At 41.0% G+C, this 22345-nt stretch overlaps 1 protein-coding gene across 1 annotated transcript in view; it reads left to right on the plus strand.

Moving 5' to 3' along the window:
• CHD6 (chromodomain helicase DNA binding protein 6) overlaps nt 1-22345 on the plus strand; it is a 170323-nt gene that overhangs the window by 42320 nt on the left and 105658 nt on the right. Inside the window, exons 2-3 of the mRNA XM_081149734.1 lie at nt 4018-4073; nt 12220-12749. Coding sequence (XP_081005860.1) covers nt 4041-4073; nt 12220-12749 — 563 coding nt within the window. The 5' untranslated portion in view covers nt 4018-4040. The remainder of the gene's footprint in view (nt 1-4017; nt 4074-12219; nt 12750-22345) is intronic.

Here is a 22345-nt window from a genome sequence, read left to right on the forward strand (position 1 = left end):
TCAGAATATGTCTGTATTATGTTTCTAATTAAGTTGTGGGATGCTGAATTACTGTTTAATATGTTCTTTATTGAGCCAGAAAAATTTAATCACAGCTTTTGAGCAATGGCAATGCAGCAACAGAGGCTATAAAGCCATTTCCAGTGTTGTGTAGAAGTAAAGGCTTTCGTGTGTATCTATTCATCCACTCCTACGACATAAAATTTCGCCTTACAAAAAGATTATGTAGTTTTGTATTTTTAAAATGTGCACCATAAAAGAGGTAAAAAAAAATTAGAGGTAATTTAAGAGAGAGAGCTTTGTAAATTAGGTACTATTTGGAGAAATAAAAGTCAGTAAATGCTTATTCAACACCTATTGATGTTGTTGATGACATCTGTTACGCTGTGGAGTGGCAGCATGCTGGTATATGATGGTCCATCCGGATGCAATAAATGATTTCACAATAATAACGTGAGGTTTGCCAAAAATTGCTTTCAGTGAACTAGAGCAGTTATTTTTATAGTAGCATCACTCCCACTCACTTGGAATTCTCTCTTTCTCTTGCGTGCACACACCCCTCAGGGTATGGGGTGGGGTTATCTCTGCAGCATGAATATCACTGAAGGTGCAGGTAGCAATATCTTACATGTGAACAAATTGGGGGGGAAATGTTTGGTTTTACCCATCTCTTTTCCCCCAAGCCTTCTCTCTGCTGAGTAATCTAATTCAAGCCATACTTGAGTCAGCCCAACCTCTTTCCCAGTTTTTCCAACCTGTGTTCATCTGCCTTCTCTGATCTTCTCAGGCCCTGTGATGTCACAGGCCCAAGATGTGGTGGGCCTGTGTGATCTCCATGGCCGTCTCTAGGGTCCAAGCTCTGCTGTTATAGGCATTTTCACACTTTCCCCCCACCTCGTCCCTGAGCTCCCTCTTAGGCCGGGGTTTATTTCTTCCTGACTTGTGGAATTGGCAGAGAAAAGGACGGCAACAGTTTACATATCTCATGGCACATTGCCTGAGTGCTCTTCAGAAAGCTTGAAAGAATTAAAAGTGCCATTAGCAATGATAAGTTGGACCTAGTTTCCCTACATTCCTGGCAATGTTGCTCATTTGCATGCTAGTTTGTGGTACTTCATTGGAAATTGGTTTTCATTTTGTTTTGTTTTTCTGCAGTGAGAGAAATTTTATTCAGTGCAAAACAGACCAATTATGATACAGCACGGCTGTGAAAACAGCACGGCTGTGAAAACAGCACGGCTGTAGAACAGCTCTGGGCCCTGGGACCAGGCCCCTCTCAGGCTGGACAGCTCTGCTCTGTTCCTCGATGCTCTGCTCTGCTCCTTGCCAGTCTGCTTTGCCCTGCACTGGTCCGCTCCATTCTGCCAGGGTCTGCTTGATTCTGCTCTGGCGAGACCTTTTCAGTGTTTGAGCTAAGCCAGCAAGACCCAGTCTTTATTCTTTGGTGGAAAGGGATAGTGTGCTCGGAAATTGTGTTTTTGATGTCTCTACTGTATTATACTTGTTCTTTTATATATTAAAAAGTAATTTTTGCTCTGGCTGGTGTGACTCAATTGGTTGTAGCGTCGTCCTGTACACCAAAAGTGGCAGGCTTATTCTTGGTCAGGACACATACCCAGGCTGCGGGTTCAATCCCTGGTGGGGTACATATGGGAGGCAACCAATCCATGTTTCTCTCTCACATTGATGTTTTTCTCATTCTCTCTCTCCCTGCCACTCCCTTCCTCTCTCTAAAATCAATTAAAAAAATTTTTTTAAAGGAATTTTTATTAGCATTGCTGACATTTTCCTTTATTTTTTAAATGATTAATTTCATTTTGTTGGCAGAATTTTGAGTACATGTCTGATTATTGATAATATATATCCCTTTGTATTAGCTGGATTTATTTTTTAAGCTTTCTTCATTTTAGAATTTGGGGCAGTTTGTAACTGTTGAAAATGTTGTTTTTCTGGGGTCTGATAATTTAAAGTTAAGAAATAAAGGAGATAAACTTGTACTAACATAATTTACCTAGAACTCACTCCATTGTGGTGAAGATTGGGGGCTAAAATTCATTTAACTGCCCTGATTCAGAGCACTTACCATTTCTCTGGTATTTATAGTTTTCTTGAGGTGAGTACTTGTTCCATCAATTGCTAACCACAGTGATTCTTAGAAACCTCCCTCACTAATCTAACATTCCTTTTCCAAATCCCTCTCTGCCCTCCTCCCTTTCCCCTTAGTCTAGGCTCTGACTACACCCACTTTGAAGCTTGTTATTACCTCTTTGGCTGCTCAGTCCTTTGTGGATACCAATAACCTGGCAGCATTTTAGGGTCCTTTTTCTAGAAAATGCCTCGGACTCTTGGAGGAAAAAACCCCCAAATAGACAGACATTAAACCGATAAACTGTAATTGTGGCCCTAAGGGTGATTGCAATCACAAGTCCTTCATTTTTCTCAGTTGGCATCAGACATACCATGAACGTAGAAAATGGGACTATCTCACTTTAATTTTAAAGTTCTGTTTAATTGCCTACATGGCACATTGATTTGGATATGAGAAATAATTATGAACATAAAGGTAATTATGTGCCTCTTTGATGATTTCCTGAGGGTGTGGTGTTCTGTAACTTTGTAGATTGTCTAGGAAACAAAAGTACATATAAATATGAGGTGGTGTCTGTCTGGGCAAGAGTGGGCAACTGAAATTCCAGCTGCCCCCTCCGTTGTATGTATATTGTATGTATATGAGGAGTCTAGTGACCCCTCCGTTGTATGTATATGAGGAAGGTGAGAGCTTCAGACCCCAGGCAGTACTACTAAATTCCAGGTTTCCTACACGGGGTTGTTCATGTTCCCCCAGATGCTCAATGCACCTCTGAGACCTCTAAAGCCAATTGCTGGGCTTGTATTACTATGGACCTCCAAAGTCATTTATGAGAGAAAGGTCAATGTCATCAAGGGCATTGTGGTTGGAAATGTGGGTTTAAGTCCTGGGTAGCATAAAACCAGTCATTTAAAAAGTCATGTGAGTCTGGCTGGTCGTGGCTCGGTGGTTGAGCATCGACCTAGGATCCGGGAGATCGAGGTTTGATTCCCGGTTAGGGCACATGCCTGGGTTGCAGGCTCCGTCCTCAGTTCGGAGTGTGCAGGAGGCAGCCAATCAGTGACAACTCACCATTGATGTTTCTCTCTCTCTCCCTCTCCCTTCCTCTCTGAAATCAATAAAGATATATTTAAAAAAAAAAAAAGTTATATGAAATATTGGAATGGAATTTATTTTGTCAAGTAATATATGCACATGGTTTTAAACATCAAATAATACAGGACTGCATATGATGAAGTGCAAGAGTGACCCGTCCCATCTCACACCAATTCCTCTCTCACTTTTTCTTCTTTGTTTTGTTAATTCTCATCTGAGGATATTTTTTACATTGATTTTTTTTTTTTTTAATAGAGTGGAAGGCAGAGGTGGGGAGAGAGAGAGAGAGAGAAACATTAATGTGAGAGAGACCTATCAATTGGTTCCCTCCTGCATGTGCCCCAACCAGGGCCAGGGATCGAACCTGCAACCCAGGTATGTGCCCTTGACCAGGAACCGAATCCACAACCCTCAGGTGTGCGGGCCAGTGCTCTAGCCATTTAGCCACACCACCAGGGCGGACTTAGCTTATTTCTATCCCCTCCTCTCCACTTCTCTTAATGTAGTCATGCCATTATTTTTGGTTCCTCTTCTGGCTTCCTTTGTAATTTAATATTCCAGCTTCTTCTATAACTTATCTACAAAGACAGTATCTTTTTTACTTCATCCCATCTGGAGCAATAAATTAGGGTTTGGGATAGGGTTAAGCATGACCAGGACTAAACTTAGGGCTCTGGGGGTTGTTGGGCTAGAGGACTACTGATTACAAATGTTCTTTTGAAGAAATCCTTTTTTTATTCTGGGTTTCCTCATGTCACAGTTAATCCTGGGATAATCTAAAATGTTTTATTTTGGATTTTACCAGAATCTTTGCCTTTTTTTATGTTTTACAGAAATAAATATCTTCCTTCAATAGATGATAATGAAAATACAGAAGAAAGAGAAGCAGGTAAGTGATCTCACATACCTTTTTTTTCTATTCCTCATCTGAGGATATTTTTCCCCTTGAGTTTTAGAGAGAGTGGAAGGGAAGGAGGGGGAGAGAGAGAGGAACATCCATGTGAGAGAGACACGTCAATAGGTTGCCTCCCACACGCACCCCGACGGGATGGGGGTTGAACCTGCAACCCAGGTACATGCCCTTGACCAGGAACTGAACCCGAGACCCTTTTGTGCACAGGCTGACGCTCTAACCCACTGAGCAACACTGCCAGGGCTGATTGCATATATCTTTTAAGTGAATGCATCCAGCATACACTGGTGCTTTTTTAGCAAGAGGAGAGCCGACAGTTTTGGCTCATCTCATAGCCTCTGGTATGAGGCTGCCCCTGTTTCCTATTCTCCATGTGGTAACTGAGAGCTCTGTTCTGAGTGACTTAGTATACAGATTATTATGTATGTTCAGGTCAGCTCTATATAGGAATAAATGTAATGAAAACTAAATCAGAATATTATTCAAAGTTAGCTTCATGGAAACGAAAATTCTCCTCCTCCCAGAACAGCTAAGTTTTCAATAAAGAGCAATGTGATCAATTGTTTATATATTTATCATTTTTGATGTTTGGTTAAAATAAAAGGCTTCTCATTTATAAATTCTTACTTATGATGATCTGTGGAATTTTCCTCCTAGAGAAAATAGTGAACTGATTGAAAGGATATAAACATTAGCTATTTGGTATTTGGTTTCTGCAAAAGAGAAGGGAGTTGATAAAAACATTGGCCTGTGTGACCGATCCTGCCAGGATCTTTTTCCTTTTTCCTAGTTGGTACTTCTGTGCTCCCAGTAGTTACATATTCAAAGGAACCCAGAGACCCCAACCAGTGTGGCTCAGGGAGGTAAGATGGGGGTACCTGCCTCTGTCTCTTGGAAACAGGCTATTTCTGACAGGCTGTTTTCCTTTTACAGAATCGAATGACAGCCTGGTAACTGGGGAGATCTGAATCCCTGCCCTTCACTGGCCCCCTGTGCAAATATGTTGGGTGGGACCAGCCAACTTTCCTCTCCACTCTGCTCCTAGGCAGCAGTGACCAGTTAGATAAAGGGTGACTTAGGGATTTGGTTACAGGGACTACCCTCTAGTCTGTCCCCATTGGATAGGTCCTTGTGAAACCAAAACAAACATCCTGTTTTGGGAAATTGAGTACCCTGCTGCCAATTCTTAACAGGAAGAACAATGATTAAATATTTTCTACATGCTGATTTCTTCCTGTTCTGGCCCTATGGAGGCATCAGCTGGTAGACAAACACTATAGGCAACGCAGTTCCATCTTTCAGGCATTTATCCTATGGATATACTTAGGTATGCAAAACTGTATATACAAGGGCTTTCATTGCTGCTTTGTTTAGAATAGCAAAACTGGAAAAGAATTACATGTCCATCAAAAAGGGGACTATTTAATCATAGCATCTCTACCTAGTGGAATATTATGCTGTTGTTAAAAAGAACACATTACTGAAGAGAACCCCAAACCCTCAAAACAGTTGGCATATTTAATTTTTAAGACATTCTTTAAGGTAAGCTTTTATTTCAATGAAAACATTCTTTACCAAAATTACCCCTGAATGAATTAGAGTTTCTTTTGAGATTTTACTGGTTCATATTAAGACCTTTGGTATGTCAGTCAGCTATTGAGTAACCTCAGTTTTCATTTTAGACCTCACAGTAATGTTGATGAACAGGGCAGGGTTTTTATTTAAAAGTTAATATTAGCTGTGGTAGAGTAGCAAGTTAATTAAGTGGAGAATTTTCAGGAGGAATTGATTCTATTACTTCTATTGCACTGGTGATAGGCCATACTGATTACTGGACCACAAGAAGTTGCAGAGCATGAAAACAGAAAATTACCGTCATGCTAAAGCAATCCTCAGACTTCAGGACTGAGCATGTGTGTAGAGAGTTCATTGTGTGTGACAGAGAGGAGGCCCATGTTCTGGAATGAACTTGGGCTTTGATTCCTGCTGAACAGGATTGAAACTCTAACTCTGCCACTTAGCTTTGTAACATTGGACAAGTTTAGCCTCATTTTTTATCACTTAAGTGAGAACAGTCATACATGCCTCATAAGGTATTGATAAAGATTAAATAAGATAATTTATCAAGTTACTTGGCATTCAGTATGTCAGCAGCAAGGAAATCCTTCAGTATAACAATAAAATTAACCATCAAACTTTGCCATCTCCCTTACCACAATTCTGAGGTGTTAGAAGTAGCAGCAAACAGAATGTCCACTCTTTAAAAACCCTCATTACTATTAATTTATTTTTTCCTCTTTGGAGAAAATTACATGTAAATACATTCTGAGCTTGAAAATTCATCATTTCCTTGTCCAAAATTTTATTAAGGTGAATTAACTGAGATGACAAATTTTACAAGTTAATCAAAACTCAGTAATAAGTAATCATGCTTCTTATTTACCAGAAAGAGCATAACAGGAGTAGTGTGCCAAGAATAAAGAGTTTAGAGATTGGCTTTGTATTGCCTAAGGAAGTATTGCAAGAAAAAACAGACTTTAATAAAGCATTTGAAAATGAATCACTGGGTATAGTCTTCTATCTACAGTAAAAAATAAGCTGCTTCTAAGAAATATATATATTTTAATCTCTAAGATGACCAAGTAGTATTAGGCAGAAAAAAATTAGCTAGAGAGATAAAATGTGAACTGTAATCATTGAAAATCTGGTAACACTATGGCTATATACAGCTAAAAATAACTAGCGATGGAACAAACCTGTGATACAGAAATACTGATTTTTATTCATTCTAGCTCCTTGTTTGGTACTGAGAGAAGTACAAAATATATTAATTTTTACGTGATATATGATAGGTGTCATGGTCTACAGGCACTTGTAATCTTAAGGGGTAAGAGGGTTTTGGGTGCACGTATACAATATAGAAGAGCGTTAATAAGCATGAATGCAATAGAAATAGCTAATATAAGTAGAATTAAAACTTGGAGCTATGACCAGGAGGTTAACCTAGACATGCAATAATTAGGAGAGTAAAACTGTGAATAGCATTGCTGTCCTGACAAGAGGAGTCTGGGAAGCTCTGGTGACCAGGCCTTTGGAGCAGCATCAAGGTGGCAGTGAAAGATTTACAATCTGCGACATCTTCAGTTCACATACAAGTGTTGATGTGACTGTGGAGAATTATCTTCCTTTACCTAAGTTCAGTTCACCCTTGGGAAAACTAGCGCAAATCTAGTATTGTGAGGATTATGAAAAAAGCAGAAGTTCAATAGGAACTTCTTTCCCCTTTTGATGTGGTTTATAGTTTTCTCATTCACTCACTGTCCGGTCCCTCAGCCCATTCTTTTACTAGTAGTAAGGTTTGGGATAAATTTTGCAAGTTTTTGGAAACCACATAGTATTTATTGACCAAGAATCAGAAGTTTTCATTTTGTGTGAGGATAAAGGAAATACAATGTCCACTGCTAGCAAAATGCATTCTTAGGATGGTGGCTGTAGGTCTTCTGGTGGCTGCCAAGTCCACATTCCATGTTTATTAGCCCTTATCTTGGGACCCTTCTGGGTGAAGTTGAAAAATCTTAGAAATTACTTATTTAATCTTACATGTTCTGCTCAATTGCTTGTTCATTGTGTATTCTGTCCTTCTGATCTGGGAAACAAATGGATTTATGAAGGAATACATAGAAGAGTTGAAAACTGTCTGTGGGAAGCTTAGGGGGTACAGTGGTGTTGGGGAATGGATGATGGAAATAAAGTAGAGGTGGTTAGAGAGTCTTGCTGATTCTTATATCTAATTTTGATACATGCAGAACATGAGGCAGTGACCCAGAGTCAAACCTGGGTTCACATCTTATCTCTACTCTGTACAAGCTGTGTGACTTTGGGTGAGTTATTTAACCTGTCTGAGCCTCAACTCTATAAAATTGAGTCCTAATTGGAACCATAATATACCTACTATCTCTTAGAGATGTTTTGATGACATAATCTATTTTAAAAACCGTTTACTACCTAATACTATCAATCCTTAATACAATTAGCTATTATCAGTACTGGCATCTATTTTATTTTCAAAGTATCAAAATAATTTTGACTACTTAGAGTAGTTGTGACTAAAAGGTTGAGATATATATATTAATAAAACCATTCCCTATCCACGTATATAGTATTTCTACTCCAGGCCAGGGTCTTGCTGGTATGTGGCAGTGGCATGGGCCAGGGTTGGCCTAAGTTCTGGGCTTAGGGACTTAGGAAGCCCAAGACGACAGTAAAATTACAGGTGGGCCAGGAATGAAGAGGTAGGAAAATAATCTTATTTACTCTCTCAGTACTGTATGTGTTGAGCATCTATTTGGCCTAGAAGATATCACCAAAAAATTTTAGAAGAGGTCTCTCCTGGCCTTGGTTGGTGGAATAAACAAGTCTACTTTGGCAGATTAAATAATTGAATCACTTTGAGGTTTTGGTTTGCCCAAAGCCATAGTTGTTTGAAAATAAAACTTGTCATTTCTAAAAATAACACAGGCAATTATTAAATATTATTTTTCCTCTGTACTCCTAACTCTTCCATGGCCACATCTAAAATTAATAATCTACCTTACCCCAGTTTTTGTTACTCCCTGGAATTAACAAAGCTTAGGTTGACTTTGCCTACGGAATTTAGAGAAGAGAAATTTTTGAGTCTTGAAACATCATAAGAGAAAAAATATACCATCACTCTACCCCCCTGTTTTCATTGTAACAAAAAATAAGAAAATAGAGATGGAGACTAGAAATGATAGATTCAAGGACCTTGGGGTTGGAGGGTTGTTGCAAAAATTACATTTCCAAATCTGTTGATTACTCTTTAGTCCTTAACTTGCCTGCTTCTCTGCAGCATTTGACACCCGTGATCATTCTGTCTTCAAATGCTCTGTCTTCAGGCTTCTGTGATACCATTCCACATTTTCTTAGATTTTTTCCCCTCCTGTATCACTGACCTGACTGCTGCTTCTTGCTGTCTCTGTAGGTTTTCCTTTCTCTTGGGCACCCTTAAATATTAATGTTTCTCAGGTTTTGGTTCTGTTTCCTCTTCTCTCTTTATCCATTCTTCCTGGGCAGTTTAATTCATCCTTGTAGAAATTTCTCTTGGAAAGTATATCCAAGAACCTCTACTTGACTTATCCTTAGATATCTGAAACCAAACTCTCGTCCTCATGGTTCTGACCCACTGTGGCTCAATGAGGAGCCACATCAGAATCACCAGGGTCAGTGTGGTGAATTAATGCTCTTCTTGGTAGAAGCTGAGACAAAGACTTTATTTAGGCTCTTTGCTTTTTCCTCACTTACTTTGAGACACATGGAAGAAATATTTTTGTCTTAATATTTTTTAATCCTCAGCAGATATCTTTTCCAAGCTCCCAGCAAGGTGCTGTAAAAATAAAAATATTTCTGGTGGGTTATTAACAGATAATAATTTTATAATTTTTATTACTAATATCTGCCTTTTAGGAAAAATCCCCCTTTTCATCATTGACTAACTGTGCTGTATTTCTTGGGTTTCCCTTCTCCCTTTAGGATGTCCCAGCCCTACCTTTCCTAGGAATGTAACTGTGACAAATTGCTTCATCTCTCTAAACTGATCATCTTATCTGTAACATGAGGAATAGACTAGACAACTATTTATGATTCCTGGGAGTGGAATTGCTGGGACATCAGTTTGGTATATGTTTAGTTTTATAAAGAACTATCTGAGCTTTTCCCAAAGTGTTTGTAAACACCATCACATATAACCTTTCTAACCAGGTCTGATCATGCTGGTTTGGTGGCCCAGCAGGTGTTAGCTTCCCTGGGATGACATAAAATGTTCAATGAAATGAGCATTGGCTTTTGGCCAGAGGATTCAGGTCCAAGCTACTCACTCACTAGCTGTAAGGCCTTGGGCATATCACTTGACATCAATAATCTTCCATTTCTCTATATAGAAAATGGCATCTTTACAGTAACCTTATAGGATTATTGTGAAGATTAACGATATCATGAAACATGGTTTGAATAATAATCCATATGATATGTGTCCAATAAATGCTAGCTGCTGCTGCTGTTATTGCCAGTTCCCTTGAATTGAATATCCAGTTGTCTCCACCTGCCTCAGGTTCATTGGAGAGCACTATACCTCAGAAGAGAGACCTTGACATGAGGTACGAATTGAAGAGAGGATCCCACTTTCACCTACAGAGACCTACCTTGCTATAATTAAGTCTTTAGAATGTGTTCTTTTTAAAAGCTTCTTTAATAAAACTGACTTGTTTTTCTCTTGCTTTTTTAGTGTGTTCATCCTTGCATGCTAAGCAAAAGCTTCCTTCCTGAGGGCCAAGTGTCCCTGGCACAGAATTTAGTAATATAGTAGGGATGGTTATGCACTCACAGGATCCAAGCTTTAACTGGGCACCTGTTACTGCACTGTTGGGTTTCTGGTTGCCTTGTATTTTCTTCTTATTGTAGTAAAAAACATAAAATTTACCATTTTTAAAGCATTCTTGTATTTGATTTTAAATTCCTTTTAAGTTTACTTAGCTCCCCCTTTTCCTAAGTCACTCAAGTACTGAAATCAACAATGAGGTAGTTAAACTGACCTGTTTTTCTCTTTTTGTAAAGTAGTGAGTCCTGCCAGAATGACCAGTTTCCTCTGGATTTAGGCTTGTTTATAAGGCTGGGCTTTAGTTATGATAAAGATCCTTACCCCCAAACCCCCTCCAAATCCTTCTTTTCTTTCATCTTTTTTCTCCTGGGATTCTCAGTGTTATGTTTGGGAGTATCAGATGAGGGGAGGGAACTGGAAACAACAGAAGGGGAAGTATGCAGCTGAATTTTGTACTCCCCATCACTCCCAGGGTGGGCCGGGAAGTCTCAGCACAGATTGGGTAACCAGAACAGTGGAGGCAGACCTCACCACCACCTGGCAAGTGTCTGTGCCCTTTCGCACAAGCCAGGCCTCTTGTTAGGAGAGCAGGCTGGCCACTCACATATGGTGCTGTTCCTGAGCCATCAAAGATCATTGTAACCATCTTCCTGGAAAGCCTGCTTGTCCCTCCCCTGCTCTCCTTAAGTTAATTTCTTTGTTCCTGACCCAAAATAAGTCACTTATTTTGGTTTTACAGGAGAGAGTGCTGCTTCGTGAAACTAACATCCACATTATTACCAGATTATTGCCAACCTTAGCTTGGTTATGAAATGACAAATGCACTTTGCCACACTAGACCTGAAAGTATGAGCTATAATTATGCTTCCAAAGGGATGTTTCCTTAAAACTGGTAACTTTAGGAGACTGTACCTTTATTTGATGGTGCTCAAAAACAGCTTTGAAACTTCCTTTTTAGGGTTGCCTTCAGCACTTGTGACACATTCTTCCTAATGGCATCTATCACAGGAAAGTTTCCTCCTGTACGGGTATTTGTTTTTTCAATGTGGCTAAAGATTATTTTGTGCTGAGTCTAGTGAATAAGTTAGATTATCATACAGCAGAACACCATTTTTAGTTAAAAATAAAAGGCGTAGTTTTGAATGATCCAGATTTTCTTGTTGAAAATCAAACCAGCTGAATGTTGATGCTGCTTGATGATATGTGAGAACAAAGATTTGGGGGATATGAAGCAACACACTAAATTTGACCCTGCATCTTCATCACCCCAGTAATTGCACCTTTGTTCATGAACACATTTTAACAGAACTTTTGTGTATTAGCATGATAAATGCAACTCTGGGTGAGAACTGTGTGCCTAGGGTTTGTCTCTCTTAGTGGCATCTAAAGGTATTTTGTGGGAAACTATTGTTGTTATCTGTACTAGACCTGGAGCTTAAAAGATGTTTTAGATTTTTGCACATAATATGGAAAATCCTTGAGGTTTTTATATATGAATTTCTTACATAATTTCTTACTAACAACAACTTGGTATAGCTCCACCAGGGCAAAGGCAAACACAAATAATGTGTCTACTGTTTGCCACCATATCCCCAAGGCTTAGTGCAGAAGGAACTAACAGTAGGAACTTAGTAAATGTTGAACAATTCCTTGCCTTCAAACTTAATAATGCTTTTTGTATGAAGCATGCAGGAGAAGAGTAATATTCTTGTTTCTCTTTTTTTACAGTTGTCACATTTAAAAGTTCTGAATCACTCCCCAATGTCTGATGCCTCCGTCAATTTTGATTACAAATCCCCCTCCCCATTTGACCACAGCACTGATCAGGAAGAAAAAATTGAAGATGTTGCCAGTCACTGTCTGCCCCAGAAGGACCTGTACGCTGCTGAAGAGGAAGCTGAGACCCTTTTTCCTAGGAAAATGACATCTCATAATGGGATGGAGGACAGTGGAGGAGGAGGCACTGGAGTGAAGAAGAAACGGAAGAAAAAGGATCCAGGAGAGCAAGAGGGGGCAGCAAAGGGAAGCAAGGACAGGGAGCCCAAGCCAAAGAGGAAGCGAGAACCTAGAGAGCCAAAGGAACCCAGGAAGGCCAAGGAGCCCAGGAGGGCCAAGGAGCCCAAGGAGCCCAAGGAGTCCAAGCAGAAGGATGGAGCAAAGAAAGCGCGAAAGCCTCGGGAGGCCTCGGGTACCAAGGAGGCCAAAGAGAAGAGGAGCAGTGCTGACTCTACAGCCAGGACAAAGTCCAAGAAGGCCAGGTGCGTCCCTTTCTCCCAGCTCTGGGCTCTGGGCTCTTGGCTCTGTCTCTGCAGAGCGGTTTGCCTTTGGGCTTACTCCAGCCCCTGGACACAACTTGACTATTTTCAGCTAAAATGAACCACTTTCTCACCTCCTAATGAGAAAAAGATAACCTAGTACAGGCCCTGTAATTTCTTGCCATTCCTTTTGAATTAAGAATTAGAGTATGTGCCCAGCAGGTGTGGCTCAGTTGGTTGAGCATCATTCCATGGACCAAGAGGTCACAGGTTAGATTCTCTGTCAGGGCACAAACCTGGGTTGTGGGTTCAATCCCCAGTAGGGGGCGTGCAGGAGGCAGCTGAGGGGGCGTGCAGGAGGCAGCTGATTGATGTTTCTCGTTGATGTTTCTCTCTCCCTCTCCCTTCCTTTCTCTCTAAAATCAATTAAAAATACATCAATAAAATATGTTTAGAAAAAAGAATTAGAGTATGTTAGCATGCACAGGGTGTAAGGGAAGGGACATGAGGGGTGTGATTCAGGGAGGGCAGCGGGTTTTAGAACAGCAGCAGTGTACAGCAGTAGAGGAGGGGTACAGTCCTGGGAATCAGTGGTGCAGGTGGCCTGGGAGAGCCAGGGGTGTGCTCAGATTCCAGACAGAAAAGGACTCCGGAGCTTCCCTAGGCTACGAGCTCTCAAGTGCAGGACTGTTCATTCCTGGTGTTTTCTCGCATTCAGTAATTAACACAGCACCTGACACGCCAGAGATGCTCAGGAAATGGTGAGTAAATGAGACCAGAGGAGACCACAGTGATTGTAGAGGCAGATCAGAGGACATGGACCCAGTGTGGAGCAGGTGATAACTGAGGACCCTGGCTATTGATTCTATCAGGATCCACATGCACTCAGGGAATTCAGCATTTGTCGTCTGTATACAAATGTAGTGTTTTACATTTGGTTTCTTCCTCAATTCTTTGTGCAGAACATATTTTGAGGACATACAAAACAAAAAATATATAACTTTTTATATATATTTAAGAGAAATTTAAGTTTCTGAAGTCTTAAGTGCAGAGGCAGAATATAGACCAGGGGCATCTATAAAAGCACAAAGATGTGAATGCTAACAGAACATAAAGTAGTGAGGCCATCAGACCTGAATAGAGTGAGACATGGAGAAAGTTAAGTTTTAAAGAGAGAGCACTTGTAGGTGGTGTCTGCTGCAACTCAGAATTTACTATATGGTTCAGTTCATTTTCAGAAGAATGGTTGGGACCAGATGGATAATTTCGTAATCCAAGTTTAAGTTCACTACTTTCTGTCTGACAGGAGACGTCTTCTTTTGTCTATCATAGAGAGTTGGGTGGGATCCTAGGAATGTAGGACCTAAAATGCCTTGCAGAAGGTCAAGAGAGATAGGTAAAAATCAAGATTCTGACTAATGAGAATCTTGTGGGCTCTGTTTCTCAGTGAACCTAATGAGTATACTCTGATCTCTGATGTGTGGAAGGGGTGGCAGATGAGTTTCTGTCTTTAGCCAATAACTTTCCTCTTCAAATTACTTTGGGAAGCTGAAGTGGTTCTTAGAGTAATAGTTTGTGTGAGGAAGGAGAGTCAGATGTGAGCTAGTGGAGTGACTTATTTTGGTTATTGCAGAAAACAAAGAGGATCCTTGAGGATAATGTTTTAGAATTAGGGTAATTGGAGGAGAGTTTCACAGCACTGATAAGGGGTTTGGTTTGTGTATAAGAAGGCAGGAGAAAGCCATAGGTATATGAGCTCACTTTAGCCACTGGTCTCTAGTGCTTATGATTTTCTTCCCTTTCTAAGAGGAATTCACATTTACTTTGTGTGAAATGTGAAACAAGGTAATGAATATACAGACATTGCCGGAAAGCCCGTTTTGGGGCAAAGAGGAGGCATTTCCCAAAACAAGGTTGGATGTCAAACATATGTGTAGCAGTATTATTAAAGGAACCTGATTTTGATGTGATTAGTCTGTATAAAATATGAGTTGGAGAAGTGCTTGGTAGTGCTTTCAAGGACTGCTAACAGAAAACAGAACCTCTTGAGATTTAGAAATTCAGAAGACACCCTTTGAGAGGATGCCAATGGATAGATAGGGCTATATCCTTTAGAAATTGGGCAAGTTACATGAGGCTTTTTCTCTCTTGATTTTGGGGCTATGTAAGAGTGACTTGTACATACAGAATTCTTCTGTGTAGCCCAAATGGGGTTCTGTATCTGGTAGTTTGCTTCCATTTCATTTAGTTCTTTTTCTGGAGATTTCTTTTGTTCTTTCATTTGCGACATGTTTCTTTGTCACCGCATTTGGCTGCTTCCCTGTGTTTGTTTCTGTGTACAGTGGTACCTCGGTTTTCGAACGTCTCTGTTGATGAACATTTCAGTTTATGCACGCCGTAAACCCGGAAGTGCTTCGGTTTTTTAACACACCTTGGAAGTCGAACATGCCACACAGCTTCTGCTGAGTGCAAGATCATGAGGCCTAGCTGTCGGCTGTTGATCCCTCATTCTTCGAATATTTCAGAACTTGAACAGTCTTCTAGAACAGATTACATTCGAAAACCGAGGTACCACTATATTAGGTAGAGCTGCGTTTAGGTCTCCTGGAATTGGTAGAGTGACCTTGTGTGGTATGTGTCCTGTAGGGTCCAGTGGCTCAGCCTCCCCAGTCACCTGAGCTAGGCACTCGAGGTGCGCCCCTCTGTGGGCTCTGTGCACTGCCCTGCTATAGTTGAGCCTTGATTGCTATTGGTGTCACTGGGAGGGATTGACATCCAGGCCAACCAGCTCTGAGGACCAGCTGCAACTACAGTGGAAGAGCTGCTTTGCAAGAGATGCTGCAATAGAGCAGGACTTGTTTCAGTGGGGCTTTGGTGTTCACCGAGTGCACCCCTCGGGTGTGTTGCTCGTGGAAGTGGTAGGATTGTAATCCAGCGTGTCTGAAACTGACCATCAGATGCACTGTCTCTGGGGCCTCCCTGGAGGTGCAAAGTTAGCTACTGCTGGTGCCCTGCCTGGGGCCACCTGGCACGAGCTACAGAACGATCTGCAGATAGCTGCTACTTGTGTTGGGCTTAGAGGTGCCCAGGAGAGGCCAAGCGGTGAACCAAGGCAGGCTGCTGCTAGTGCCAGGCCTGGGGCCACTTATCCAGAGGTATAGGACACACTGAGGCCAGCTGCTGCTTGTTTGAGAGATTTTAGGAAAGTCTGAAGCCAGAGCCTGGGCAGGCCATTCATATGAAAAAGCCACTGGAAGCAGCTTGGGTGGTCTTACAGATTGAGTGGGGTGGGGTCTCAGGGAATCACCTGGGCTGGGCCAAGAGTGTGGACCAGGTTGACAGAGACTCAGATATGGTGCCTGCCTGTTGGCTATGTGGTGGGGAGGTCTCAGCAAAGGAACGGTGACCTCCGCCAGCACTTTTGTGTGGAAGAAATCTACCCCCCAGCTCTTGCCCTGATGCCAGACAATTTAGTTCCTCCCAGTATGTCGCTGGATCCTTTCAAGCTGCTACCCTAGTGCTGGAGCTCAGAGGGAGTGAGTCCAAGTAAGTCCATGTGCGGGCCCTTTAAGAGGTACTGCCTGGGACTCCAGCAGCCTCTGTCTTTCTCAGCCATAATCCCCGCTGGTTTTCACAGCCCAAAGTTATGGGACCTTCTCTTCCCAGCACTCAAATTCTGATGTGGGGTTGGAACTCTTGCTCCTCAGGGGGGACCTCCGCAGCCAAGATATCCCTCCCAATTAAAAAACACCACATGTAGGTGTCGGACCAGCCCATTCCATACCTTCACCCCTCCTACCAGGCTTCTTTAATTATCTAGTTGTAGGACTTCCATTAAGCTAGATTTCAGGCAGTTCTGAATGGTGGTTGTTCCAATAGTTTAGTTGTAATTTTGATGTGATTGTGGGAGGCAAGTACCGCATTTACCCACACTGCCATCTTGACCTACCATCTCAAATGTGTCTCCTCTTTTAAACAAGTGATCAGTAGAGTCTAGCACATAGTGATAAATATTATTCATTTACTACTTAGGGGATAAAAATCCAAAATGCCCAAGTGGGAGAAGTCTTTTTGATTTTTATTTATTTTTTATTGATTGATTTTTAGGGGGTGGGGAGAGAGACAGACAAACATCGATTTGTTGTTCTACTTCTTTATGCATTCATTGGTTGATACTTGTATGTGCTGTGACCAGGGGTCTAATCCACAACCTTTGTGTATTGGAACAATGCTCTAACCAACTGAGCTACCCGTCCAGGGCTAGGAGAAGACTTTTTTAAAAACTACCCTTCTCCCCCGCCCCCCATCTCTTCCTTTTCTTTCAAGTTACCTTGGAGTGTGAACTTAGGTCACTCCTTTATAGTATTAAACTTAAGTAAGAAAGTTCCTCCAGGAAGCCAAGGTAGGCTCTCTGTCATTTCCCTGTCTCTGAAATTTAAAGTTCTCTTAGCATAGCTTACTTACTTTTATGGTTTTTTTACCTTTTCCCAAAGAGGATGGGGCTACTAGCATAAGAAGACATACCCAGTTATACATGTGTATATATGTACAAAGACCTATACATAAGTAGGCACACATGCCTGTTTTGCTGCAGCAGGTAGGCAGGTGTTGGATCGTGTGGGGTCATATAATGTTGAAAAGGGCTTTGGGGAAATGCTTTGATATTAGAAAAGCGCCATACCAGTTCCTCAGGGAAGCCAAAATTTTACCGGTTGAGAAAAAAGTGTCTCTCAGTGGAGAACATTACATGATGTAATGGATATTGTCCTCAGCAACAGTTTTTGAATAAAATGCTTCTATGTTCTTGTGAATTATATATTTCTCTTTCTTGAAATAGCCTTTAGTAAAAGTCAACTTCACTGCATTGAAGCACAGCTCCATGAACAGGAAAGACGACCCATTCCAGTGTGTATGAGGCCATCTGGTGCTCTTAACTCTCTATCTAGGGAGTACCTGAGGAGTAGGTTGACAGCTCTAGAGGTTGTACTTTCTTAAATCTGAGCTGAGCATTGGACAGAGCAGGAGGTTGCTTTTGTCAGCTAGTCTTGAGTGTTGGTGTTCATGTTGTTGGTTGAGGGCAGAGCATAAGCTTTGGAATTTCCCCACATGTCAGAATGGTTTATATCTTCTCTCTCAAAACTCAAGAAATTAATCAGTGTGCTGGCCCAAATGGAGGCCTATCTACCTGGATCTCTGGTTCTTGAACTTTGCTGTGCCTACGGAATTACCTGGACAGCTTATTAGAAAAGTAGATGCCCTAACCACATGCCCATTAGTTCCTAGGTTGATCCCAGGAACCTGCAATTCAGAAGTCTGCCAGATTTCTGTAGAGTGTATACTTTATCATATCCTTTAACAGACGTGTTTCCCTGAGTTCTATGAGCCGCTCTTGCAAATTAATTGAACCCAAGAAGGAGGGGGTCATTGGAACCTCTGATTTGTAGCTGGTTCATTAGAAACAGGGGTAACAACCTGAGCTTGTGACTGGCATTCAAAGTGGCGTGGGGGCAAGCTGTCTTTTGAGACTGATCCCTTAACTTGTGGAATCTGCTGCTACCTCTGGGTAGGTAGTGTCAGAATTGAGTTAAATGCCGGTTTCCAAGGATTGTTCGTGTGGGGAGAAACCCCATATGCTTGGTGACCAGAAGTGTCAGAAGTGGAGTGTTTTATGTGAGTAGTAAAGAAGACTCACAGGAGAGAAACATCGTAAGAACAGGGTTTTCCCTACACAGGAAGGTGGAAAACCGAGTTTTTTCCACTACAAGCATCAATTTCTGTGCCTTACCTTTTTATCTCCATTTGTTTTAGTTTATCAACTCAGAGCAGATTTCTCTCTCAAATCCAATAAGTTTAGTAACATCCTGGAAAAAAAGGTTTTACCTTTTCTGATTTTCTTCTTTGACGCTTGCTTCTAGAAAGTTAAGCCCCAGAGCTTCTGATTATATAACCATTTGAGCTGTGAGTCAGCTGATCACTGTGGCTTAGGAGGAGTAAACTCCAGTCAGCTGGGCCCTGCCGCCCTGTTTGAGTCAGTCGCCTTCTCTGTAGAGTGCAGATCTTTTTGAGGAAGTCTTAGGCTCCAGAGTGTCCATAGACCGGGTTCTTTCTGTTGGGAGACTTGTTTTTACATTCTAATCATTTATTAGAAGAAATAAGACAATGAATAGAGATCCTGTGCTTTGAACCCACTGGGCTTTATGTTATCTAGGGAAGGAATCTAAATGATAACGGCAGAGACCCACCTCTGAAGCTTTGGACTAAGTCTCTCCATTCCTAGTTTTCTAAGAGCACCTAGAGTGCTTCCTCTGTAATCCCAGAGTTTTCTAAATTGGGGTCTCGTGTATGGTGGACTTTTACCTGATCTGTAAGGAAACAATTACTGAATAATAATGCTTGATTTATTTATCCAGTATATATTTAGTTTGTCCTGTGTGCCTTACTTTGTTTATGAGTCCTTTTGTTGGGAATGGGATAGTTGAGGAAGGAAGTGTCACAGAATTATCACCTATGGGCCCTATGTTTGAGGAGCTTTCAGGAGTTAGAGAAACAGCCTTGCAAATATTTAAATCAAAAAACAAGCAAAAAATACAAGCAAGCGAAAGAACCTAGTATAACTGTATTCAGGATAGCTGAAAGGATTTGGAAGATTAAGAGTATTTTATTTCTGGTCCAGGGAGTCCCTTGGAAGAGGTGAGTATTGAGTCAGGTAGTAAAGGAATTAATTAATGAGGAAAGACAAAGCAAAATACCAAAATGCATTTAAATAAATGTTTTTTGGGGGGGCATTTTCAGTTTTATGATGGTAGACTGAGCATACTTTTATTTTCCATTCACCAAATCTTAGTGAAATAACTGGAAGAACAGAGGGAGTACATTCTTCAAAGATGAGCAATGTTAGGAATTTCTGGATGAGGAAGGCCAGTGCTATCTTACTGATGGATAAATGCTGTGGAGGGAGTCCCAGCTCAGAGCACGTGCAGGAGCTATGTTTGTAGCAGAGATAGAAGTGCTTCCTCTTCACAGTGGACCTGGCAGCGCTGGAAAAGGGCTGAGAGGCACAGTGGACCTGGGAGCCCTGAAAAGGGCTGAGAGGCAGGCCCGAAGTGGAGGTGGCTGATTAAGGAACTATGCAGAGTGGCTGTGTGGTCTGTCAGCTCCATGCTAGAGATACTGAGCAGTTTGCTCTTGGGGAGGGTCTAGGCCTCCAAGTGGAGACTGACATTCACAAGAAGGGAGCCTAGGGGCATTAGCGTCTCTGCCTTTCCCTTCCCATATCCTAAAAGGGGTGGAGAGGGGCAGCACCTGTGTATGCAGAGTCCTAGGCCTAGCCTCCCTTTCAGGGGTGAGGCTTGTTGGAAAACGCAACTTATTAGGCAGCAGACAGCCTCACCAGCCACCTGCATTGTCAACCTCATTCATTTTGTATAGGAACAGTCCACCAAAGATCACCAGACAGTGGAGGAAAGCAAGTGGCAAAGAAGAGGAAAAAGAGGAGTGAGCAGAATAGCTGTCTTTGGGAGAAACAAGTCAAGGAAAAGAACTTGTAAAATATTTTAAGTTAGAATCCTCAGGTTCAGGATGAAGCTCTGTCTGCAGAACTAGAGTGCGTTAGGAAAAGGGAATATTCAGGAAACGGAAAATTAAAGAAAGCTAAAATGTGGCTGCCTTGTCTGAAAGAACTCGACAGAAATACTGAGTAGAGGAAGGGGTGGGGTGGGGGATACGTAAGATTTAAATTCATTAACTTTCACATCAGGATGTCAGTAACTAGGTTTAATGTGGATAAATAAGGAACTAGGGCAGGAACACATTTGGAGTTAGGGAGGTATCAGTGAAAAGCAGTTCTGTCTGGAAAGTGGGATTTGGTGCAAGTAGGGATAACTTGTATGTCTCATTTGAAACCTTTCTATATTTTTTTGGGTTTTCATTTCATTTGCTTTGATCACTTTTAATAACATTTGTTAAAACTTTGCTTTTTCATCTTATAAGTATGTAATGTTTTTGTTTTATATTTTTACTAGGATAATATCATAAACTTTTTATAATCCTTGTTTGGATGGTTTTAAAAGGACTGAGGACAGGGTGATTTGGTTCTCATTTTGTCTATAGCTGACTATATCTGCTCCAAAACAATTAGGGTTTTTTTGCATTTTTTTCTTTTAACCAGTATTTTAAAAATGTGTGCCCAACTCAGTTTTTTGAATATAGGCTGAACTAATATGGGAATTAAGTAAGAGTTGAATTAAGTTTGCCAATGAGTGCTTTAGAGGCAGTACCCATGTTTTCAGTGTGTACTGGGAAGAGGATCAGAGCCTGCGCAAGGCCTGGACAGGACGCTTGCGTCTCAGAGGAGTTGTTCCTAGAGGGGAGCAGTGGCTCTCGCTCTACTCCCCAGACATTTGCATGTCTATAAAGGCAGTGATTGGCATCATGAGCTATTTTCAGTCATTCTGAATTTGGGAATTGTGGCAACTCACTGTGGCAGTAAATGATTATTTTCTGCTAAGACTTTGATGGACATATTATAAAATTGAATTTTAAAATGGGAAGATGAGTCTTTTTGAAATAATAATACAGTTTGTTTAGTAAATAAAAATTTTAAATACTTGGAATCCATGGGGGCAAAGTAATAATTTAAAAAATCATTGTAATACAGTGTTGTGACACATACCCAGACCTTTCTCCTCATACTCAGATCCAACACCCAGTTTCTTACTACCAATTTTAGCAAAGAAACTTAGAAGCTGGGAACTGGAGATAGGGCTGGCAGAAAAGTTTGAGAAAGTCTGTCTATTTAGCGCTTTACTGCCATTATGTGATTTTCTATTTGGCAGTCAAAAATGTACTTATTTCCTAATACATATTGCAGAAGAATAAAGATGTATAAAATCTCCTTGGTTAATGAAGCTGTAGAAGACAGGATGAGAGAACTTTGGGGGTGAGGCGGACTAATAAACTGTTGTTGGTCATACCTGATAGTTATCCTGCTTGGAGGGTATAGTTTATATATTGGAAGTTTCTTGCATGTCATAAACACACCATAGATGCTTTCTTTAAAGTGGATATATATTTTATTATAAAATCAAGTTTGATTTTATTACTAAAAATAAATACTTTGAGCCTAAAAAATCTTGTCTTCCACTTTTTTCTGTCCTGCAAGTTAGTTGGTTCTAACTCTGAAAGCTAGAAAAGAGGATTATAAAAATAAGATTGGTTTGATCTAGCCTCAAGTGCCATTAAATGGTGAGGGTATTAGTATTAGGCCTTTGTAGTATTTAGAACTCTCTTGGTTACAAGTGGCATAAACCCAACTTGAATTAAGTTTTAAACAAGTAAAAAAGGGGTTTATTGGCTTAAGGAATCAGAACCAGGAGTAATCGTTGAGGATCCCACCAGAGTTCTTTATCTGCAACACTTCTCTGCGCCTATCAGGGTGTCCATTCCATCCTTTGCAACGCTTATATTCTCAAGATTGAATTGTGGCTGCCCTCAGCTATGCGCTCATAGCTTAGCAGCCTTATGACCTAGGAGGAACGAGATTTATTTTCCTACCCACTCCTGCCAAAAATTAACTTTTTTGTAAAAAAAAGAACTCCCAA

This window comes from Miniopterus schreibersii (assembly GCF_964146895.1).
Source record: "Miniopterus schreibersii genome assembly, chromosome: 10".
NCBI lineage: Eukaryota > Metazoa > Chordata > Mammalia > Chiroptera > Miniopteridae > Miniopterus > Miniopterus schreibersii.